Source organism: Anastrepha obliqua, chromosome 2 (genome assembly GCF_027943255.1).
Source record: "Anastrepha obliqua isolate idAnaObli1 chromosome 2, idAnaObli1_1.0, whole genome shotgun sequence".
NCBI lineage: Eukaryota > Metazoa > Arthropoda > Insecta > Diptera > Tephritidae > Anastrepha > Anastrepha obliqua.
The window spans coordinates 127470574-127492658 of NC_072893.1; the positions used below are offsets into that span (position 1 = coordinate 127470574).

Below are 22085 nucleotides of genomic sequence, written 5' to 3' on the forward strand. Positions count from 1 at the left end.
GTCCCCAGCCAGGCTGAACTTCGGCACGGGTCGTGTTACACCTTGTTTCAACCCAGTTGGCAGAACTTGGTCATCATTCAAAAAGACAGTCCGAACCATAGGAGTGGAGTGAACTCGTTTATTACTGGAATATACGTAAACGAACCCACTGCCATCCAATGATAAGGCCTGATTAATGATTCGACTAAGCCTCCGCACCACGGCAAGGTGCCTACCCTCGCGGAGGCTTCATATAATTTAACTTCATTTTATTTTATTAAATTTTTTATAAATTTTTTTGGTGTATCTACTTATATTTTCTTTCAATTTTCATTTTATTTTTTATTACGTGTATTTAAATTGCTTAAGTATAATTTTGATAAATTCTTTCCCTTTTATTTTTTCATTTTTTTATATGTATATTTATCTAAATTTTTATATTTTAAATGTACTTTATTTCACCTTTTAACATATTTTACTCAAAACAGCCCCACTGTGCCAATCGCATTCAAACTAGTTTTGGTTTTCACACCAAATTTCAATCAAACGAAGCGGAAACGCATTACAAACCCCTCCGGCATAAACAAAAGCGCTTTTTCAGCCAGTGAACGCTTTTTTCGGCGATTGTCAAAAATATTTGCCCGGCTGCGCAGTAGGACGTCAAATGAAGCCACCAGGGAAAGCATCAAATAAAAAGTTCAAAAAAGGAAAAAGTCAAGCACGTGCAGCGGCGCCCCTACGCATGCGTTGTGCGATGTGCCGGAAGGGTTGCAGAGCGCAGAGGCTAGCAACACAGGTTCCTTGGAAAAACAATCGAATAATGGAAAACCTAAGCTCGTACGCTGGCACATACATACATACATATGTATGTTGATGTATAAGATTCCGTTAGCCTGCATGGATTTGGGGTTGATTTTTTGAAGGCTTTTTCATTGGATTGCACTTTAATAGGGCAAAGGTAACTATGCAACCTTGCAAAAAAAACAGAACACAAAGAAAATTCGTTGCACTGTATTCGTTTTTAATATTTAAATTGAATGATCTGCTGTGAATGGTGGTGATGTCTTGTCAATGCCAGCGGCTTGAGTGACAGTTACGAGGAAACCCTTTTTCATTTTACCTTTTATGAAAGTTACATAAATTAAATTGGAAAACCCTAAGCCATTGTTGCAAATTGAAAAAAAGGCTTAGTTGAGGAAGAACCACTGGGCATGGGCAAGGCCACGCAGTAAGCTGCATTTACACATAAATATTAACTTAAGTACACGCAGAGTACAATATGCATATTTTAGCATTAAGCAAATCGACTCAATTAGATAAAAATCTTACAGTTAATAATGCATAAGCCCCTTAAAAGTCGAAAGGCAAACTAAATATTGGATAAATCTGTACGTTGTCCGCGCATCACTACGAAATGACAACACCAAATGACGAAAAAATTTTTATACATTCATATTTTCACCCAATGAAGGTTATAGGCATGTTTTTATGACGGAACTCCCTTCCCACAGCCCCCAGGCCGCGCCACCACTCTCATTCGTCACTAATAATCGAATATTTGCTTAAATTTAATCTAAAAAGTCTTAGTTTTTCCTATTTTCCACTATTTATAGCACACTCTAGACTTCTTAATCCGCATAAGCTGTTCAACTATGACCCAAATGCAAAGTTCAAAAACGGTTTGAGATAGAAAATTAATAAAAATAATTTTTCTTGATATTTTTCTGATTGGTTGTTTTGATTTTATTCAACGAGGCCTAGCAACGGATGCCGGGTATTGTAATATTATGGTTATTAATAAAAAAATTGTTTCTATGAAATTATTGTTTGTAATTCTTTTATATACATATCCTAAATCCCTCAAAACTACTCCTACGCGAGCGAGGCTGCGGCTTGAAGCTAGTATTTTATAAAAAGAATAACAAACTTGCAATCTTATGTGTTTTACTAGAATTTATTTTTGTATCCCTTATTATGTAAATTTACCCATTACATAGCAGCGCTTAGTGGCACTGAAATGTATTTATAATATACGCAAACAATTTGGAAAGAAAATATTTTTAATCTGATAAATATAATGGCATATTTTACACTTAAGTAAATACTTATTTTTTATTCTACGTATAAGAAAGCAATAAGAAACAAATTAACAATATACATGTAAATCAATTTTATACACAAATAAAACAAATTCCAAAAAAATCGCTCCATCATATCAGTTTGTGGGTTTCTTATGTATATTTATCCACAACCGCAGCGTTATCTATTGTGTACCATTAATTGGCTCTATATTGCCCACAACTTGCGTAGGACTGAGAACCTGTTTAGCAGCACGCGCAGCAGCACTTGTCACAGCCTCCAAGGCAGCAGGCGCTGGCTCATATGACACCGCATTGCCCGGTACATGAAAGAAGTATAACATAAAACCGGCAGCCAAAAGGAAGTGTGCGCCCAGTATGCCAATTATGAGGAATAGCGATAGTTTAGAGTTACGAAGTGCAGGTGTAAGTACGATAATTAACACGGAACCAGAGAGTAGAGCGGCGGTAATGACGAGAAGCCATTGTAGCAAGCTAATCTGTGACTCAAAAAAATTATACAATTATAGTTTAAATATGTTAGTTGCAGCAGTGTGTGACCCACCTGTATAACCCATAGCACAGAAACGGGTATGTAAATAAATAAGGAATAGCCGTACACGCACATAAGCGACAATAGTGAGGGCGAGTAGTCGGCCTGGCGGTAAAATAATTATATATTAATAATACTTATCTGCATAAAAGGGCGTGCGTTTCTATTCCCGCAAACTTACGTTCTCATTTTCTACATCATCGGTAACCGGTTTGAGACTATACTTAAATACCGCCCACAGCGCAATGGGGAAAAGATTGGCATAGATGAAGATGCAAGTGGCAGCATACGAAACTAAATGGAAATTGTAGCGCCAGTGGTAGTTATCGTTAGCATGTTGTAAATAGCTAGCTATGTTGCCACTTATAGCAATCGAGAAGATCTAGTTAAGACATTTGGATTAGTAAATATCATGAAAAATTTGTAAGTTACAAAGCACGCACCAGCGTCACTGTAATCCAAAAGGGACCATATAAATCAGGATTTTGTCCAATATTCGAACGCAAATAATTTCCACTAGCACGCTTTGGTATTATCGAATTCGCAATGCGTTCCAATACGACAAACGTATCGACATTGAAGAACTGCTGATAGTATTCCAATGTTAGGAATGACACTTTGTTGCTGGAGCCCACATCTGCACCGCTGTCAGCGCCACCGCCACCACCGCCAGGCGCAGCTGTATTCATGTTTCCGCCTCCACCTGCCCCACCACTACCGCCTAATATGCCTGCCGAGTTGCTCATATCATAAATCAAATCATTTAGTGCATCATTGCCGCGGTTTGCACCCGCAGAGCTAGCCGAGTGAGTTGGCGAGTTAACATTTATTTGCGCTGGAGGACTACTCATGCTAGGTGTGCTGGTGTAGTCTCGAAATTGCAACAAATCGTCGGAACCAGTTGATTGCATTTTAAATGCCTAAAATATGTTAAATTTATGGTATTTTGCAGATATTTTGTGGTACTTATTATTGACACGTAAATGTCAATTTGAAAAGTTTACTTTGTGTTGTTCTTAAACTACGTTGACAAATCATATGTTACCGCGTTGCCAACCACTTGAAATCACAGGCGAAAAGCATAGGGTCGCATGTGAAGCTTAAAATTAACTCTTCGCACAAACCATAGGTATCGTTTATCGGCAATAAAGCGAAATATTTTAAGAAGGCTTTTGAGTAGCTGAATTATTAAAATAGATATTAGAATTACTATTTTAATTATTATTAATAACTACTTTAATTATTAATTTTTTAATTATTAAAATTACTATTTTAATTATTATATCTTTAATTCATTTGAAATAATTACGCAAATTGAGTTTATAGAATCTTGTCATCGATCTTTTTATAAAACTAACAGACGGTAATAGATGTTAAGCAATTAGCTTAATAGCAAATTAGCTAATTTACAGATTTTTATTTGTGAGTCAGCCAAAAAGTTATGAAAATTTTAGTGCTTTGAGAACCACATTTGCTAGCAATTTTCACGAAAGTTACCATTACTGAACTAAGAACAGACAATCAAGGAGCAGCATCAAGTCCCGATCTTACACCCCAACGGCTTACACTTGGACTCTTCGCCATCAATTAGTACAGTATGAAATATGAAAAGTATCGTACAAGCCTTGAAGACAGTCTACGTCAAGAGCGTCCAAAAACAGCAACAACACCAAAAATCGTAGAAAAATATAGTAACTATATTGCGTTCGAATATCGTCGAGTGGCTGAAAGAGATTTCGTAAATGCCCTCATTGAGCAGTGTTAGCAATATTATGTGCGCCGCATTCGCTAACAATGGAACAAAAACACATTCGAATGTGACTTTCTCAGCAACATTTAGAGCGTTTTCGGATTTTGTGAGTCGATTCATTAATATGGATGAGACTTAAGTCTATCACAATGATTCTAAATCAAAACAAGAGTCTAAAGGGTAGTGTGAACCTGGTTTTTCGGCTCTAAAACGAGTTCGTGTTCAGAAATTGGTTAAGAAGGTGTTAGCATCAGTTTTTGTGGATTACTTTCAAGCTTGTAAATCAATAAATTCTGAATATTATTGTAACCTTTTAGAACAGGTGAAGGAAAAAATTCGTGAATAAATACCCAGTGTGCAAACGAAAAAACAAATCGTTTTTATCAATGCACAGTGTCACAAGAGCAATTTGACAATGGCTAAAATCTATGAATTAAAGTTCGTATTTTTGGAGTATCCACCGTATTCACCAGATTTGGCCCCTGGCGACGTGGAAAACGTTTTTCATCAAATTATGAGGTCATAACAGCTGTGGAAGCGTATTTTGAAGCCCTTCCAGATTCTCACTTCAAGGGTGGAACTCATAAATTGGAATCTCGTTAGGACAAGCGTATTGATGTTCAGAGAGACGTTACTAAATAATAAAGTGTATTTTAAACCATAAAATTGTGTTTTCCGAACATAAACTTAATCGCAAAACTTATAGATATATTTTCGTATGTGTACTCTTTAGTAATTTATTAAACCAATGCTACGGATATAATAAAATATTGTTCAGCCCTCCATTGTCCTGGGCGTGAATATTAAATTAAATCCTTGTAGCGATTTTAAAACCATTTGTGCCTGCAGCACCAACACTTCGCTCGGATTTGACAATTGCACTTCGAAGTTCCGTAGAATCTGAACAGTTAAGATTTTCATGATCAACAATGCATATTTCCGGCCTATGCAAATATGTGGTCCTCCCGAAAACGGTATGTAAACATAGGCAGGCAAACGCTCATTTTGTGTATTCACAAAACGCATCGGGCGAAACAGCTCCGGCGATTCAAAATATTTCTCGTCATGTGCAAGTCCATACAAATTGATCCAAAGTGTTATGTCAGCACAGTAGCGCCGACCACCGATTACAGTGTCGGTGGTAGTCTGACGCCCTGTTAGAGGCACAACAGTATAATAGCGCAACACCTCTTTGATGAAAAGATCTAAATATTCCAAACGATTGAGCGCATCGACGGTTAGGTCGGCGTAACGCAATGAGTTTTCTTCAATTTCCGCTATCAGTTTTTGTTGTTCCGCCGGATATTTGCCTAGGCTGTAAAGCACAAAACACATTGCCGCTGTGGTCGTGTCCACACCCTGTGTTTAAAAATAAAATATACATATGTATGTATACATTCAGTAGTGTCTAAGCAATTTTGCGGCTTCACCACTCACCGCAAAAACAAACGTATTCACTTCGTCGCATATTTCCGCCCTCGTTAGCTTCTGCCCATCAATTTCAGCTGTCAATAGTGTGTCCAACAGTGTGCGACGCTGTTTGCGTATGCCGTTCTCTGAGGTTGCAGGTGACAAATCCAGCCCAAACTCTGCTTGCAGTTGAAGTGCTTCGACACGCGCGTCAATCACCGAAATCATCAGCTCGTTTATCACTGCTAACGATGCATACAGCTCGCGACACATTTTCGTGCGTCGGAATATGAAGTCTAAACCCAGCAGTGGGTTTGTCATGCGTTTGAAAAGAAGTTCACTCGTCCTGCAGCATTTCAAAGGCACTTTAGAAATTTGGAAACAAAAATAAATCAGATTCTGCTACAAATTACCGACTTGTGAAAGGCGTGCGTATAACGGTTGTGTGGATCTGTAAGCGAATTCAATTGCTTGCCCATTGAGGTTTCTGAAAATGGATATAGAAAATTATTAAAAATTGTTTAGCGTCTCCAATAGCTTGTCGTTTCATACCAATAATCGCATCCAGTGTGCAGGCGAAGAGACACTCCTCTACTTCTATGGGCATGCCAGAAGTTGCGCGTAGTTTGCGCACTAGCTCATCACCATACCTTGCTATTGCAGGTGTGAAGCCGCTTAGTATATGTGGATGAAAAGCGGGACTTAATGCGCGGCGATGGGTTTCCCAGTGTTTACCTGGTACGAAGATGGAGAGTTTGAATGATACAATTTCTCAACAAGACAAATTATTTATTTATTTATTTAATACATGGAAAATAACAATAAATTATTATTTTACAATAAAAAAAAAGGAGCACTAGAAAAATTTCCCACACTAATTCAGATTTCTTGAAAAATGTACGCATTTTATTGGCCCACTTAAAACCTTCTTGCGAGTACTAATCTAAAAAAAGTTATTTTTAAATTTCATATCTTACCATGACTTATCAGCAGACCATTGCCGATCAACACGCTCAGCTGTTGAAAAACTGCCGGTCTCGTTAGTGTCGGGTCATTCAAAGCTTCCCGCGTTTCCTCTGGACTATGCAGAAAGACCCACAATTCGGGTCCGAGCCATAAACGGTAGGTTTCGCCAAATTTAGAACGTAAATCTGCGAGGCTTTGAAATAAAGCTGTGGGTGTGGTAATAGATATTTAGTTAATGGGAATGGGAAAAGATATTTAAATAAAACAACAACACTGTGAGATGTTAAATTGATTCTGGCATTATCTTGAAGCTACATTCCTGCCATAAGGTGTGAATATCAATGGTAACTTTGACAGCTACCGAAACATAACAATTGGAAAAGCGATCATTGCTTTATGCTCATCCCATATATGGTATCAAAAAACTGTATAAGATTATTTTTGTGAACTTTTTGCCTACAGCTGATCTCCGGGAGCTCCGGGAGCTCCTCTCAAAACAGACGTTTTGCGGTGACTACTATATCTCTGAACTGGATCCACTAAAATTAAAAAAACCAAACAGATTTCGATAAAGTATTGTTAAATCTAGTAATTAATCGAAGGAATAAGCAAAATAAATTGTTTTTAACAAAATGGCGTTTACTCAAAAAAAATCGAATTTTTACCAAAATCTCCGCCTTAAATTGTTCATAAAAAAATGATTTATTGGTGAGAAAAAATCATCGATTAATTACTAAAAAAATATATTTAGAAGCTCGTGTTAAAATTTGGACCTATTGGTTTAGCCGTTTTCGAGTTATGTTGGTCACCGACTTTGAAACCACCATTTTAAACGCGCGTTTAAAGTTTGAAAAGCACTTTACATAGGATAGGAAACGCCTTTTTATACTTGCGTGTAACTTCGAAAATATTCAGCGGAACGATATTAAATTTTCTGTGTGTATTCTTAAATATTTGTACCTTAAGAAAATAGAATAAAAAAAATCGATTTTTTGAAAATTCTAACTGTATATAACTCTTAAGTATATTTCGAATATTATCGTTATCGGAAAGGCCCGGATTTATATCCGTCAAAAGACTGTTGCTTTAACAGCATTCACCTAAAATGTATGCGGAGTATTTTAAGCTATTACAAAAACAACAACATTTTAAAAACAACAATTTAACAAATTCCAAAAAAACTTTCATCAAAATTTTCGATTTTTTAATCAGAATTTCTAGACATTTTCTTAAGTTAAGCAGATATAACTGCTCACCGTGTACCTACATACATAAGGGAGCAGGCTTTCTGATGCCTTCAGCTAGCGAATCATACATACATATACAACTCTACAGCACTCCTTGCAGTTACAATGCAAGTGTGAGTCGACTGCTGTGAGAGCAACCAGAGAGTTAACAGCGAAGGGGAATTAAGTGTAAAGATCGCCATCATTCAATTAGAACTTGTAAATGGGAGTTGAACTAATTTAGAGATCACTACGATTGCTGAAGCTAACTCTAGTAAGTATATGGTATTTTTGTAAGCTTTTATTCTTAGTAAATAAATATTTTCAGTATTATAAACCATTCAATTTAGATATAATAAAGTGTAAGTTGGCAGTCGCTCAAGAATCACGTCGATTTTTGACGATTTTTTTGCATTTGATTTTGAGCATTTGGTTTATTTAATTTTAAACCTAACGCACATACATCTATAGCTATTCTTATGGATGGAAAAATTTAGTGATTGTTAATTAAAAATTGCAAGTGCAACTAGTCCGACCGCGCGCGCTTTACAATAAAGCTTCGCCAAAGAAAAGTTGTGCAGGCGGCAATCTGCTGCAATTTTCTGAATATAAAAGGTGGCGCAAAATTAATCACCCTATCGGAAACTTTATAATTTTTGCAAATGGCGTCGTACGTGACTTATATTTGGGAATTGTGAACTGGACAGCTAAAATATACAAATAGACAAGTAATGGAGTGTCTAAAGATCAAAATAAAGATTTCCGGCACTCAAAACCTTTTTTTTTTTTTAGAAAAAAAGTAATTGAAAAACAAAAGTTATTTAATCAGTTTGTGACATCTACAATAGAGGGCCTTTTCATTAATTTATTTTATTTCATTGATTCGCGACTTTTTTTTAATATGCTTGTTGTTTCCGCCCCTATGAGGCCTAACCCCCCAGGTATAACATTTTTTGTTTACTTCTGGGGGTCTACCTTTTTACCATTAACTTTTTTAAAAAGTTACAGACATAAAATACTAAATGATAAAGAAAGTGTTTTTCTAACAATGGTCTCCCCTCGTCAGGCAATGGCAAATCTCCGACTGTATTTCCTCTATGAAACTATCTACTGTTCGAAGGTGGCATAAAAGTGTAGGTATTTCCATTTGTGGAAAAACGTCAAGGCGCACACCACAAATATGTAGGAAGAGATAAAAGAATCTTAACGCTACGAATATCAACTACTGCGATCGAGACCCCACATATACACCTCCAAATCACCAGTATAATCCTCGAGGGAACACAAAAATAGTATCACCAGCGACAAAATAGTATCGCCCTCTTTTATGAGGGCGGAAACCTATTCCCATACCCAATACTTAATTTTTATATATTATTATTATTCTCCCCAATTTATTCACACTTACATTCGGGCTTCAATTTATCTAACATTTGCACATTACCGACCAATGGCAAAGCCCATGGTCCTGGTATGCGACGGCCGACAGCATAAATTTGCCACTTGGCGCGTATGAAGTAGCAGAGAGCGCAGGTTAAAAATAAAATCAACACCAATGACATGGCTTTTAATTAAGTTATGAACTATTTTCAACTTATTTCATTTTAGTTAATTTATATTATTCTATTATTTTTTATTTATATCGTTTTCTTCTAAAAGACCTCAGAGCAACTTTTACTGGTTTTTTTGGTATTAAATTTGTTAAGCTAATACATTTTTTTCGTGCAAACTTTTTATAGTCGCTTTTTAACTGGGTTTTCTTTACACTTGTATATATAATTTTTTTTGTTGCTTCAACCCGAACAGTTACATTCGCGATAAGTTTTGCGTGCACTATATACGATTGGCCCAGCGAGACTGAGTGTAAAGAACGTTAATGTGCATTAACACTCTGCTGAGTGCATGTACGTAGTTGCAGAAGCCGGTGATTATTAAAGCGATATAAAAAATATGTATATATATGCATGTACGAGTATGCAGGTATTTTAAAAGATCCAGCAACAAGAGAGCCGAACGCGCATACGGCAGGCAATAAAACTGTGGTACTGATTAATATTAAAATAATATTAATAGACTGGTGCATATTTATATACTTCAGAGGTTTTTGGGCAAGGTTTATTCTGAAATTTATGATATGCGCGTTGATGCCGTCCTAAATATGTTTTACTGCCTTTAAAAGGCAAGAGTTTTTTTATTTCAGCAGAAATATACTCGGTGATATGCCATCGCCTGTGGAAGAGCGACTACTTAGACTTCTAGAAAACTACTCTGGATGCCCGCAGCGAACATTAAACCTAGAAACTGCCACCGAAGTTTTCAAGAAACGTCTTTCTTACTTTTCTCTTTTCTTTATTTATTATTTTTTACTCTTATGAATGCGGTCAACCGTTTTAAAAGAAAACTACTTTTTTGAATATTAATAAATCTACATAAGAGTATCTGACAGTCCACTCAACCACCAATCAATCAAAACAATGCACCGCAACAATTTAATGATTAAGACTTCAAAGCGTCAACAACAACAAAGCCTGTTTCTATGTCGTACTTGATTGCCTGCATACAGACTAATTAAATACGATTATCAGCGGCAGTAAAAATGAATTTTTAATCAATCCATATTTAGTTACCATATAGTCACATAAGCCTAAATTGCAGTATTGCTGAAGGCAAGCATAAAATTTTATAGTCAATACGAAGGCTGCTATTTATATTTCTGGTCTTGAGCACTTCTAGTGTTATCGAGGCACCAACTGCCATTTTCATTGAAAAGTTTGACATATTTTACTATAAAGTCACTCAAAGCGTTTAGCTGGGCGAGCCAAATTAGTGTTTTTACAGAGGCAATGGGATTAAGACGAGCACATTTTCATGCATTTATTTTTCACAATTTTCGACTTGGATAATAAGACAAGAATGCTTGGATGAACTAAAATTATTATACGGCGAGCAAGCAACTTCCTATTCCTCTATTTTTATGGTCAAAACTTCGGTATTTTTCCTAGCTTTTTACTGTATAACAAAACTAGGGAAATACTTTTATACAGTAATGGGGATATTAACTAACAGCTCAACTTAAAAAATTCAGTAAAATGACGAAATAGTAAAATTAAGTCTCTTGTAAGTAGGCGACAAAAAATGTCGATACAATCGAATTACTAAAAAATCTTAGGCGAATTTGTTGTTTGGTGAGATTTTTTGTTTCAAATATGCTTTTACTTATTGAATTTTTAAAAACTATCTACACTTTATGTCTTTTTATCCCAAAAAACAACATTAGTTCCTCCCCAAAGAAATTATTCACTGAAGTTGTATTTTCATCAATAATTTATTTTTCCTTTCTTCCATTCCAATATACATAAATTGTTTTCATTCATTTTTGTTTTTTTTTTTTTTTGTTTTTTGCTTTTTATGTTTTGGTTATGTTTATAACATTACATATTTTATATATATTTATATTTTATATATTTTTTACATTGCATATCTTTAAATTTCTAATTATTTATTTATTGTATTCATATGCATATATAATTTTAAAGCAAGTACATATGGGGTACTAACTAGATCACATTTAAAGCGTACGAATAAATGCTACAGTCATCATTTGTAACTTGTTGTTGTCAGATATCAGAGTTTGTTTTGCAAACTGCATTACGAATTAACAAATTAACAACTGCCATCTGTGCCGCTCATGTCTTTCAACTGCCAATTTACACGGGTCAACCGGCAGCCGCAGCTGTTAGAACTTTTAACTGTCACTTGTCAGCTCACAAGCCTCAGCTGTTGCATTCAAATAGTTAAATGTGCTTTGCAGACGCCATTTTGAAACGAAAACACACATTTTTTTCTATATTTAGAATAGAATTGAAGAATAATTAATTTTTTTTAAACCGGTGCGAATAGATCACGTCATCTATCGCCTACGTTACAACGTTGCATGCCCAGCTGAGCTAAACCACTTCCAAATCGCCGACTACATCAAGCTTCAGCATTTTAAGAAGACTGCTCTGAGGATGAGCCCAAGCTGCGAGTAAGCTGCATGTGCCTTATAAAAGGGATCTCCCAAGGAAAACCTGAATTGATACAGTTAATGACGTCGCCAAGATCTTTGTACTGAAAAACTGAGGGATGTCTGCAAAGGATCGAGATTCTTGGTCGAAGTTATTGAGGAGGCCAAGGTTCAACCCGGTCCGTAATGCCAATAATGATAATGATGCCATTTTTTGCAAATTGTGTGGCAATATTCTTTGAAGTGTACAAATATGTGCCGCGATTGTCAGCAATAACCCCTCCCTTGTCTGCTGTAAGACTTATAACTGTCTGTGATTTGTCACACCTTTAACTTCTCAACAAGTGTCTCGGCTTACAATTTGAATCGGAAAATCGTCTGTATATATTTTTTTTTTTCGTTGCTGTCTTTGATTTATTTTTATGTTATTTACACAACAATTTTTCGCAAACGTTCAACCCTTATCACAAGTCTGTTTTCAGTTGCAAGCTTTTTAACTATCAGTTTTCGTCAAATATTCATCGAAATTTGCAACTGGCAATTCAATTGTCAATTGTTCAACCAGTATCTGTGCTTGATATCTCTTTGCAGGCCACATTTACTATAGACGATGTAATTATTTGAAAAAAATGTCTTACAAATAAATGCTGGTGTTGTCAGTTGTCACATATCCGCTGTTAGTTCTAATAATCGTCAATTTTTTTGCTTTACATGTGTCAGCTGCCTTATGGCGATTATTCGCTTTTCACAACTCACCAAATGTCACATTTGACAAACTTTTCTATTACTTGAAATGCCTTCTTTTTTTTAATTTCCCAAAAATAAATGCTGGAATTGCCAGTTGCCACATGTCCGCTATCAGTTGTAAGTCTGTTAGTTGTTACTTAGCATTCGTAAAATTTAAGCTTTAGATGTGTACTCTGTCATCCGTTGTAAACTTTTTAGCTGTCAGCTGTTAGTTCTTGTTTGCTAGTTTTCCGCGACCCAATTTATTTGTTTTTTTAATTTTAGCTTTCACCTATCCGCTGTAAACTTTGTAGTTGTCAGTTGTCGTTTGTTATCTTTCCGCCGCCCAACAAATGTCACATTTAACCAATACACTTTTCTATTGTTTAATTTTTTTCATTTTCTGTCAGCTATCACTGTAAAACTGAAAGAGTCAAATTATTAATTTACTCATCCTTCATTATTTGCCTCCCTTAATTAGCACTCATTTGATATTTTTTTCCATTTTGATAAGGAAATATATAACCTAAATTTAACACATTTGTGTCTCATAAAATTTTTCTCAATTTATTTTGTTTACCTATTTTATTTATTAATAAATTTGTATTAATTTCTCATAATTTTTATGAATATTGTATATATAATATTTTTTAACATTCATCCATATATGGTATTACACCTCCTTGCTATGCAAATAATTGTTGTTTTTATCTCTTTAATAAGAATAATCCTAAGATCTGCTCGTTGGTTTTCGTTCACATTAAATACTTCTTTTATTTTTAAGTTTTATATATTTTTTATTTAAATATTTTAACATTTTCTCGCACATTTATTAAATTTGTATTTGGTTTGCTATTTTCCTCATTTTAAAAATCATTATTTTCATTGAAATTACTTTACTGTTTTTATATTTTTCTATATTTTGTTGTATTTAATTGAAAAACTTAAAGCATTTTCAACACTTCTGCATTTTTCAACACCCACATAATTATATTAATATCTTCTCATTTATTTTACAAATTTCTACCCTTCTTTTCCCCTTCCTACGCTCTGTCTCCATCTATTACTCTCAGTTTTCTTAAAAAATTAGCTTTACTTGTTATACCGTTTTTCCGTAATTTCCGTTTCTCTATATCTCCCCATCCCTTTGCTGCTTTTTGTATTTTTATTTTTTTCTTCTCTACTTTTATTTATTCTTTTAATTAATTTTTGTGCATTTTACTTTTATTTTTTCACAGCGTATATACATATGTATGTATGTATGTGCAATGAGTAATTAGGATAATCACTATAACGAAATCAAAAACGAAATAGTTTTTAATAATTACTTAATTAAGCGCTTGAAAAACAGTCAACAATCTAACCTCATTTTCATGTCTTAAAAAATTTTGCTGATCACATATTGCTAGCAGCATTTTCTCTCAACACATCTTCGGCGCCCACCTTCAGTTTACTACCGAATAGCAGCGACCTCGATGGAAAAAACTTCAAACAGGGCAAAGTTGTTAGCATAGTATTGCTCACTACTGCCATTCGTCTCCAGTTGCATGCTGCTTTGCAAAATTCGCATCAGCTTGAAGTATCTAGCAACATTTGCTTCTATCGTTAAACAAATTTATAGAAATAGATAATCGCATGGAAAAATATTACTAAATGTGGTATCAGAGTATAATTTGCTCACATTTAAATTTTCTTCCACATGAATTGTTGAAAATTACCTAAATCGCACCAATTTTCTTTTGTGTTGATTTAAAAGTAGATGCTTCCGCGCAAAAATGTTGCAAAACACGTATCGCTGGCAACATTATTGCACAGCATGTAAACTTATCTATCATCTACATGTCGCGCACAAATGTAACAACAACATTTATATCGCCATTCCCACTTCAGTCGGATCTACGCTATCGCAACAGTTTGAGTTTACATATAGCCGGTAGAGTTCTGTCACTTGAATAGCAATAACCAAAAATGTATGTGGAATGTTTATGCTGTTACAATAGCATATGCATCTTATATGCTTAGCATTTTATGTTACAAAATTGTTATCAGCGACATTTGATAACAGAGAAAACAGATCAAAAAGAAATGGTTGATCGATAATTTGTTTCAACACTCGGTTGGACAGCTTTTTTGAACCTTCGGGTGCCCGGGTCTGGCCTTTTTTTGTCCTGTTCGAGAATCTATAAATCCCGGGGCTATATCCATAAATCGATAGAAAATTAAAGTTTAGGAAGCTTCCTGGAAGCTAAAGTCGTTAACTATAAAATAAATATGTTAAATTCAAATTCAGAAATATGTTAAAAATGAAAAAAACAGTCTGACCAGACCCGGGTGCCCAACGGAGGGTTAAAGAACCATGCTGCCATGCAGGACTTCGGCATTTTTATTTTATTTTATTTTAGATAAGTAGGCTTTTAGTCTAGTACAGTAACCAAGCAGAGTGTAGATTTGTGAATGTCACAGGCGTCTCAAGCGGCAACTCAAGCACTTCGCCTGCAGTAGATAGTGATTCGTTTCCGATAACGTCATTATCGGTACTAAAATATACAAACTGAAAGTGTTAACCGTTTCTCGGTGAATGCGTCGGCACTAAGGTTGCTGTGCATATACATATTTATGTTAGACCTCGTCACAAAGCTAATAGAAATGACTCGGGTTTTGCCCGAACAAGGACGCTGATGTACACCATGTTCGATTTCAGACGATTTTTAGCATAACTGAGAGACGACTCAGCAGTGAGCTGTTGTTTATTGTCTGTAGCTCAATAAATACAAATAACTCCCACTGTCTACATTAGGTCCTGGCACGGCAAGCAAAACTCTGTGTATTTAAGCAACAGCAAACTCGGTTTAATTTACAATAATAAACTTCGTCTCGCGTTTTCCTGAAAATTAATTTATAAAAAAAACGTAAAAATCAAAAACAGAACCAAAAAAAAAATGTATGCATTTTATTTATAAAATTCTGTTTTATTTATTTCATGCACTTATTTATTTATGTAACTAAGTGTAAATATGTATTTTACTTTTTTCGATTTGTTGAGAACTTAACTTCTGTTAATTTTTTTTTTTGCTTTGTTTTTTATATTTCTTACGCGTGAGACATACAAAAGTTCGCAAACAAAAAATTATTAATAAAAAATGTTGCAGTTTCCCGCACTTAACAGTGTTTATGTGTGCAGTATTTTACAAAAATACAAAAATTCATAGTATTATTTATTTTTTAAAAAATATAAATATATATGTATGTATATGTAATTGTAATATATGTATTTTTATATGTTTATGTATAGGCATGCATTGTATTCGTATAGTGTTTATGCTTATAAATATGTATGTGTGTGTTTTTGTAATTATTTATTTACATAGCATTTAAGTTGTTTGTGTGAAAAAATTGTTTACTATTATATTTTATCCTTTTTTCAATTATTATTTTTCTTTACTAATCTTTTTCGCTTATAACTGTTTGTTTTTTAAGCGCAACACTTTGCTTTGTTTTTTGGGATTCTTTTTTTCTAATTTTGTTTTTTCGTTTTTTGTTTTTGTTTGGACTATACTTGAATATTTGTTGCTAAGCGCTTTTGACGAATAACAATTTCTGTAAATTGTTTATGCAATTATTAATTCTTATTTCTTACTTTACTTTCTTAAATAACAGCCTGTCAAACAATTATAATGTGTAAATAATTAAAAAAAAATATGTTCTTTTTATATTAAATTATTTTGTTTTAAATCTTATTTTTAAAAATATTATTTAAAAAATGTTAATTTGAAATAACTAAAAAAAGAAAGAAAGCATTTTATATATAAATTTATTTGTATGTTTGTTGGTTTATTTTAAAAATTTCACATAATGCAAACAAATATTACAAAATAAAGTACTTAAAAAAAGTTTTACTTATTTTTAAAATAATTTTTTGCTTTGCGATCATTTTCTGGCGAAAGCAACATTTAACAGCAATTTGTTTTAAGCGATTTGTTTTTATATTTCTAAAATAATTCGTATTGGTTTTCTTTTAATAACTAATGTTATGTTTAATATATTTGTATGTGTATGTATGCATGTACAAAATATATATATAATGTTTTGTTTTTCTACCGCTAATTGACAGCAATACACAAATTTTCCACTTAACAACTAATCAAATCAAATTTGGTATAAAAAGTTAATAACTTTCTTTTTTCAAAACAAATGCTTACACTCGCACAGCTTGGCATCAAAATTCCATCAATTTCGCAAAATTTACGATAATAGTAGGCGATATACATAAATAATAATTTAATCCAGTTTCATAATAATTTAATTTTCACATAATTTTAATATCGTACAATTTTACAAAAATTATTCAATTTTGTAAATTTTTCTCAAGTTATTTTATAATTTTTGCGGAACTCTTATCGATTTTAAAATACGTAATTTTAAAATACTGTAAAGCTTTAAGCGTGGGAAAATCAATAAAAAAACATTAAAAGAAAATGGAAAAAAAATTTCACTTAATTAGCTTTAAATTTGTATTGGTGTGCAATTTTTTTTTATCTGATACATGAACATTTTGTAACTAAAAAATGTACATAAAAAATTGTTAAAAATATTTTTTTTTTATTTTTCGATTTTAATTTTTATTGGTATACAATTTTTTCACAGTTATAATCAGGTTTGTGGGTTATTGCGCTTAAAGGCTTACAAAAAAAATTCATATACTTTTTACAATCTTCAATAATACGTTAAGAAATATTTAAAAACAAAAACATTGTTCACATCAGAAGTTTTTTTTTATGATAATCATTCCAATGCAACTGAATATTCAAAGCAGTTCCGCAAAAATTATAAACAGCAGAAAAATCTTCAAAAAATACCACACAATTGCTAAATTTGCAATGCCACTAAAAGCCACATTTGAACAATTTACACAATTCAATTGGTTTTATAACTGCTTACATATTTTTAGATTAGCAGTAAAATAAAGATTTAAAATTATTAAACAATCCAAGACGTTTTGAGCTTAAAGTTAAAAAGAGCTTACGTGCAAAACTAGCCGAGATGCTACAATACAAATAACGGATTATGGCAAAGCAAAACAAAAATGAAACAAAAACAAACATTTTACAAGAAACCAAACATTTAAGGAGCGCAAAATTGAAAAAACAAAATTATGAAATGCGCTACAACAAGAAAAAATACATAGTATGTACCTATATGAAGAAGTTTGTAAGCCAATTATTCGAAATTTGAAGCGCATAATTCACACATAAAACAACATAAGAAGAGTTTTTATTGAAGGAAGAAGAAACTCAGGCTAAGCCAAAATTAAGCGTAAAAAAGGTTTTACGTGAATTTTTTAAACTTTATACACAATTCAAAAACAAAATATTTTAAGCATTTAATAAAATTCCGAAAGCAGAAAACCAGTAAAAAGAATTTTAATTTAAAAATATAAAGCAAAATAAATTGTTACCAAAAAAACTTTAATTTAAAAAATGTTATATCAAAAAAATTAAATAAAAAAATTTTAATTAAAACAATTTTAACTTTAAAAAATTGTAATTAAAAGAAATTTAAAAACAAAAAAAAAAATTTAAATTAAAAAATTGTTAAATAAAAAAAAAATTTAAAACAATTCGTTGTTTAAATTTAATAAATTTATTAAATATAATTTTTTATAAATATACGTAAAAACACACAGCAATAATGGGTTAAAAATATTATAACAATAGTTTTTAGCAGTTTGCACATTTAAAAAAGACAAAAAAAAAAACATACAAAAACTAATATAATTTTTTCATATATAGAATTACAGTACAAGAAGCGACTATTTCAGACATAGAATGAAAACATAATTTTTCTCTTTTTTGCAGACTTAAAATCAGCAGCACAAAGTAATTGTGTGTACGTGTTTTTATTAGAATCGTGAATTATTTAGGAATCGTGAATTTTAAATATAAAAAATTAAAAATTTTTATTGTAATTATTTTTTTGAATACCAATAATGCGAATTATAAAAAATTTACAAATATTCTGAAATTTTCAACTTTATGTGGAATTCACTTTGTTGTTTGTGTTGTTTTTGATATTTCAAGCAAGTTTAGTTAGAAAACTAATAAAAAACTAAAGCAATTGGGAAATTCAATTTTTTTATTTGTAGTACAGTAAAACCTCTCCTGGTCCTCTTGCTCTTCAAAGAGAGGTGTCCACTCAAAAGGGCGTAACTTCTGCCGATACATAAGATTTGATATAGAAAAAAAAGTCCGCTTGAGGAAGTGGTCCGCCTAATAGAGGCGTCTGTTAGAAGAGGTTACACTGTGCTTGGTTGTAAAATCAGATTTCACTTCTTTCTATTGCTCTTTGATTTTTTCGATGGCTTTCACGATCCTCATATTTATATTTTTGTGCTGAAATTCTCAAACCTTTTACATTTGCATTTTCTCACAATTTTACAAAATTTTTTTCACAAACGCTTTTTTGCAAATGTTAGTATTTTTTTACCACGCTTGCAATTTATAAAATTTTTGTATTTAAATTTGCTTCTTGCTCACTTATTTTTAAAGCAGTTTCTTTTCTAATATTTCATAATTTTTAATGCATCAATACAGATCACAATCAACGCTTTTTTCGTATGAATATATAATATAATTTTTTTTTGTTTTCTACGTTTTACGTTTGCTTTAGCGCTGCACTACTATGCAACAATACTACTACACAACTACAACTACAACAAAAATAAAACAGCAACAGCCACAGCAGCAACAAACTACTCTAGCATAATAACAACAATAACCAGCATCGTAATTATATTTATCGTTCGAGATTTATATTGAAAAAAGTGAGAGACGAAGAAATTAAGAGAGAAGATATGAGAATACAAAAACGTGCATAAATAGAAATGCTAGAATACTATTTTAAAAATTGTAACTTTATAGAAAATAATTTTCCAAAAAACTTAAAATCTTCCATCATAAGCGGCGTAATTCGAGATAACTCAGAATTTTTGCTTAAACGAACAACAAAAATTTTTTCAAGTTATTAAGAAAACACATAGAATTAAGCCAAACGACAAGAAAAATCATATGAGGAAGTTAGGAGAAATACGTGAAGGAACTACTAGAAACCTAAATAGTTTTCAGCACTTTGTGCTCACATCCGAAACACAAATACTTTCAAAAAATTACACAGAAGGAATATAGGTTTTTTTTTACTTTGTTGCTGATGCCTTTTTGAAAATGTTTCGTGGCTCGCAATTCATTCACAATTCGCGCACACTACCACGCATTCCCTTCCCTGCCACACAGCCACGCTCACTTGAAAGCCTTGAAGAAATTATCACGAAAATTCGCTTTTGAAGCAAATAAGCGCGCATGAACATTTCGTTTTAAAACTTTAACTGTCATGTATAGGTAGAGCGCGGCGATGTCCGAGGCGGTGGCTGTTGCTGATGCTGTTGACCACTGCCTGTGCGCGTGCTCATGTCTTTGGGAATGTTTTCGTTGGCTGTAAAATTATGGGAGTCAACAATTTGAAAATACCGGGCCGTGTGAATACCTGCTTACCTGCCGCAGCGGCACCGGCGGCAGCGGCGGCGGCGGACGCAGTTGCCGTTGATGTTGTTGTTGTTTGCTGCTGCGAATGCATTGCGCTTTGTTGTGGATGATGCAAACTGCTATCGCCGGCTTTTGACGTTGTGCTGCTCAGTGTACTGGATGGCGATGGTGGAAGCGGTGCTTGCTTTTTTGCAACCAAAGGCGGCGTTGAACCGTGCATGTGATGTTTGGTAGCTGTTGCACTCACATAGTGATTCAGGTCATCTGCAGCGCTGCTGGCGCTATTGGTGTTATTGCTAATGCTGTAACTGCTTGTGGCAGGCATAAGCAAGCTGCCGCCTCCCGTAGGAGATTTATTTGCTAAACTTATACTAGAAAGTGCTGATGGTAGCGGAGATCTTTGAGAGTCACTGCTCATTTCGCCCGAATATCTGGAAAGGATATAAAAATATAGATTAGATTAATTTATGACATAGAAATTAGGCGTTAAGGAATTTTAGTGCAATATGGAAGCTTCATTAAATTTACGCCAACGTATTTTTGTTTATTATCGAAACGGTATTTTTTCACATCAAGATTTACTAGTTTATACTATTACGATATTTTGTACTTAAGTGAGCGAAAATTTTTTTATTCAGCAAATTCAGCAAACGTTAGCATACCTACTTTCTACCGAATCTTCAGAAATTTCTACTATCAAAAAAAAAAACTTTTGCCTAGAAACATTTGTATTCAGCATAACATATGCATATGTATGTATATAAAGGCTGTAACTAAAACTGTGCAGATTCTTACAATTTTAGGATAAAATTACACCTAGCCATACTACACTAAGCGAAATAGCTCTGTGGGACTTTGAACAAACAATTTTATTGTAACAAAATAATCGGTGGTTGAATCTTTTTACCTTTCGGCATAAGGGAAGAAAACAAAAGGCAGAATAAAACTTGTTAAAGGATTTACAGGGCCCGCCATCTATCGTTACGGATTTGAACATCTGATTTGACAGAAAATTAGTTTTATTCTTCCGCTGAACGAAAATGGTTGTGTATACGCTCAAAGAACGCTGGGAAATATTGCGACATTACTTTGAAAATCATGGTAATGTTGCAGAATGTGTACGGAAATTACGTACGGCAATGGGAAGAAGAAAAGCACCGAATGTGGCGTATGTGCGTTACTTTGCGAAAAAAGTAAGAGAAACTGGGTTGCTTATTGACAAACCAACGTGTGACCGATCAAAAACCGTTATGCCAACAAACCAGCAACAATTGATGCACTGAAGACCAACATACGCGATGTCATAGCTGAAATACAGCCGCATACAATCGAAAATGTGTTGAAAAATTGGACCGATCGTATGGGATGGTGCATGGCTGCGAGGCAGCCATATGAATGAAGTTGTATTCCATCATTAACCGGAAGGATTGTATTTAAAATTAAAAAAAAAAAAACAGTTTGGAAAAATATTGAGTAGTTTCTTTTTTATAGCATTTTTAATTCCGTAAAGTTATATGGCGGACCCTATATTAAGCCTTTTATTTATAAAATTTAATTATTTTCAAGGGTGTATTTCAGTACATATGACAAAACTAATATTAAATATAAGAAAATAATAAATATTAAGAAAATAATACGAAACAATATTTAAGTTTTAAAATAGCTTGTATGTCCTCTGTTACTAGTCGTCGTGGTATCAAATTTACGAGTGACTAAAGGCCAATAAGGGCGATTTTTCCCATTCCATTGAACAACTTTTTTAAGTTGCAAAGGCTAATAAACTTGCGTCCGCCTTTATAAACTAGCTCGCTAAGAATGCTACAGAGCTTCTCTCCATTGGACTAACTGCGGACCCC

At 33.4% G+C, this 22085-nt stretch overlaps 3 protein-coding genes across 6 annotated transcripts in view; all 3 read right to left on the reverse strand.

The window, feature by feature from the left end:
• Window positions 1-2021: 2021 nt before the first annotated feature.
• Window positions 2022-3626, reverse strand: LOC129239312 (protein YIPF1). The gene is made up of 4 exons (XM_054874732.1): window positions 3054-3626; window positions 2792-2992; window positions 2623-2715; window positions 2022-2557 (listed from the first exon to the last, which is right to left on the reverse strand). The coding sequence occupies exons 1-4, from the start codon at window positions 3519-3521 to the stop codon at window positions 2243-2245; spliced, it is 1077 nt and encodes a 358-aa protein (XP_054730707.1). The 5' UTR covers window positions 3522-3626; the 3' UTR covers window positions 2022-2242.
• A 1418-nt stretch (window positions 3627-5044) lies between these two features.
• On the reverse strand, window positions 5045-9802 carry LOC129239333 (probable cytochrome P450 311a1). The gene is made up of 6 exons (XM_054874770.1): window positions 9371-9802; window positions 6748-6942; window positions 6323-6505; window positions 6188-6257; window positions 5798-6116; window positions 5045-5719 (listed from the first exon to the last, which is right to left on the reverse strand). Exons 1-6 carry the CDS (start codon window positions 9522-9524, stop codon window positions 5135-5137), a joined length of 1506 nt encoding a protein of 501 aa, XP_054730745.1. The 5' UTR covers window positions 9525-9802; the 3' UTR covers window positions 5045-5134.
• An 8549-nt stretch (window positions 9803-18351) lies between these two features.
• The window catches only part of LOC129239556 (tyrosine-protein phosphatase corkscrew), a 70210-nt gene continuing 66476 nt past the window's right edge, over window positions 18352-22085 (reverse strand). Inside the window, exons 9-10 of one of the 4 annotated variants that reach the window (XM_054875138.1) lie at window positions 20231-20660; window positions 18352-20179 (exon numbers count right to left, since the gene is read on the reverse strand). In XM_054875138.1, coding sequence (XP_054731113.1) covers window positions 20153-20179; window positions 20231-20660 — 457 coding nt within the window. In that variant the 3' untranslated portion in view covers window positions 18352-20152. The remainder of the gene's footprint in view (window positions 20180-20230; window positions 20661-22085) is intronic. The other 3 variants (XM_054875137.1, XM_054875140.1, XM_054875139.1) reach the window with 3 other exon arrangements.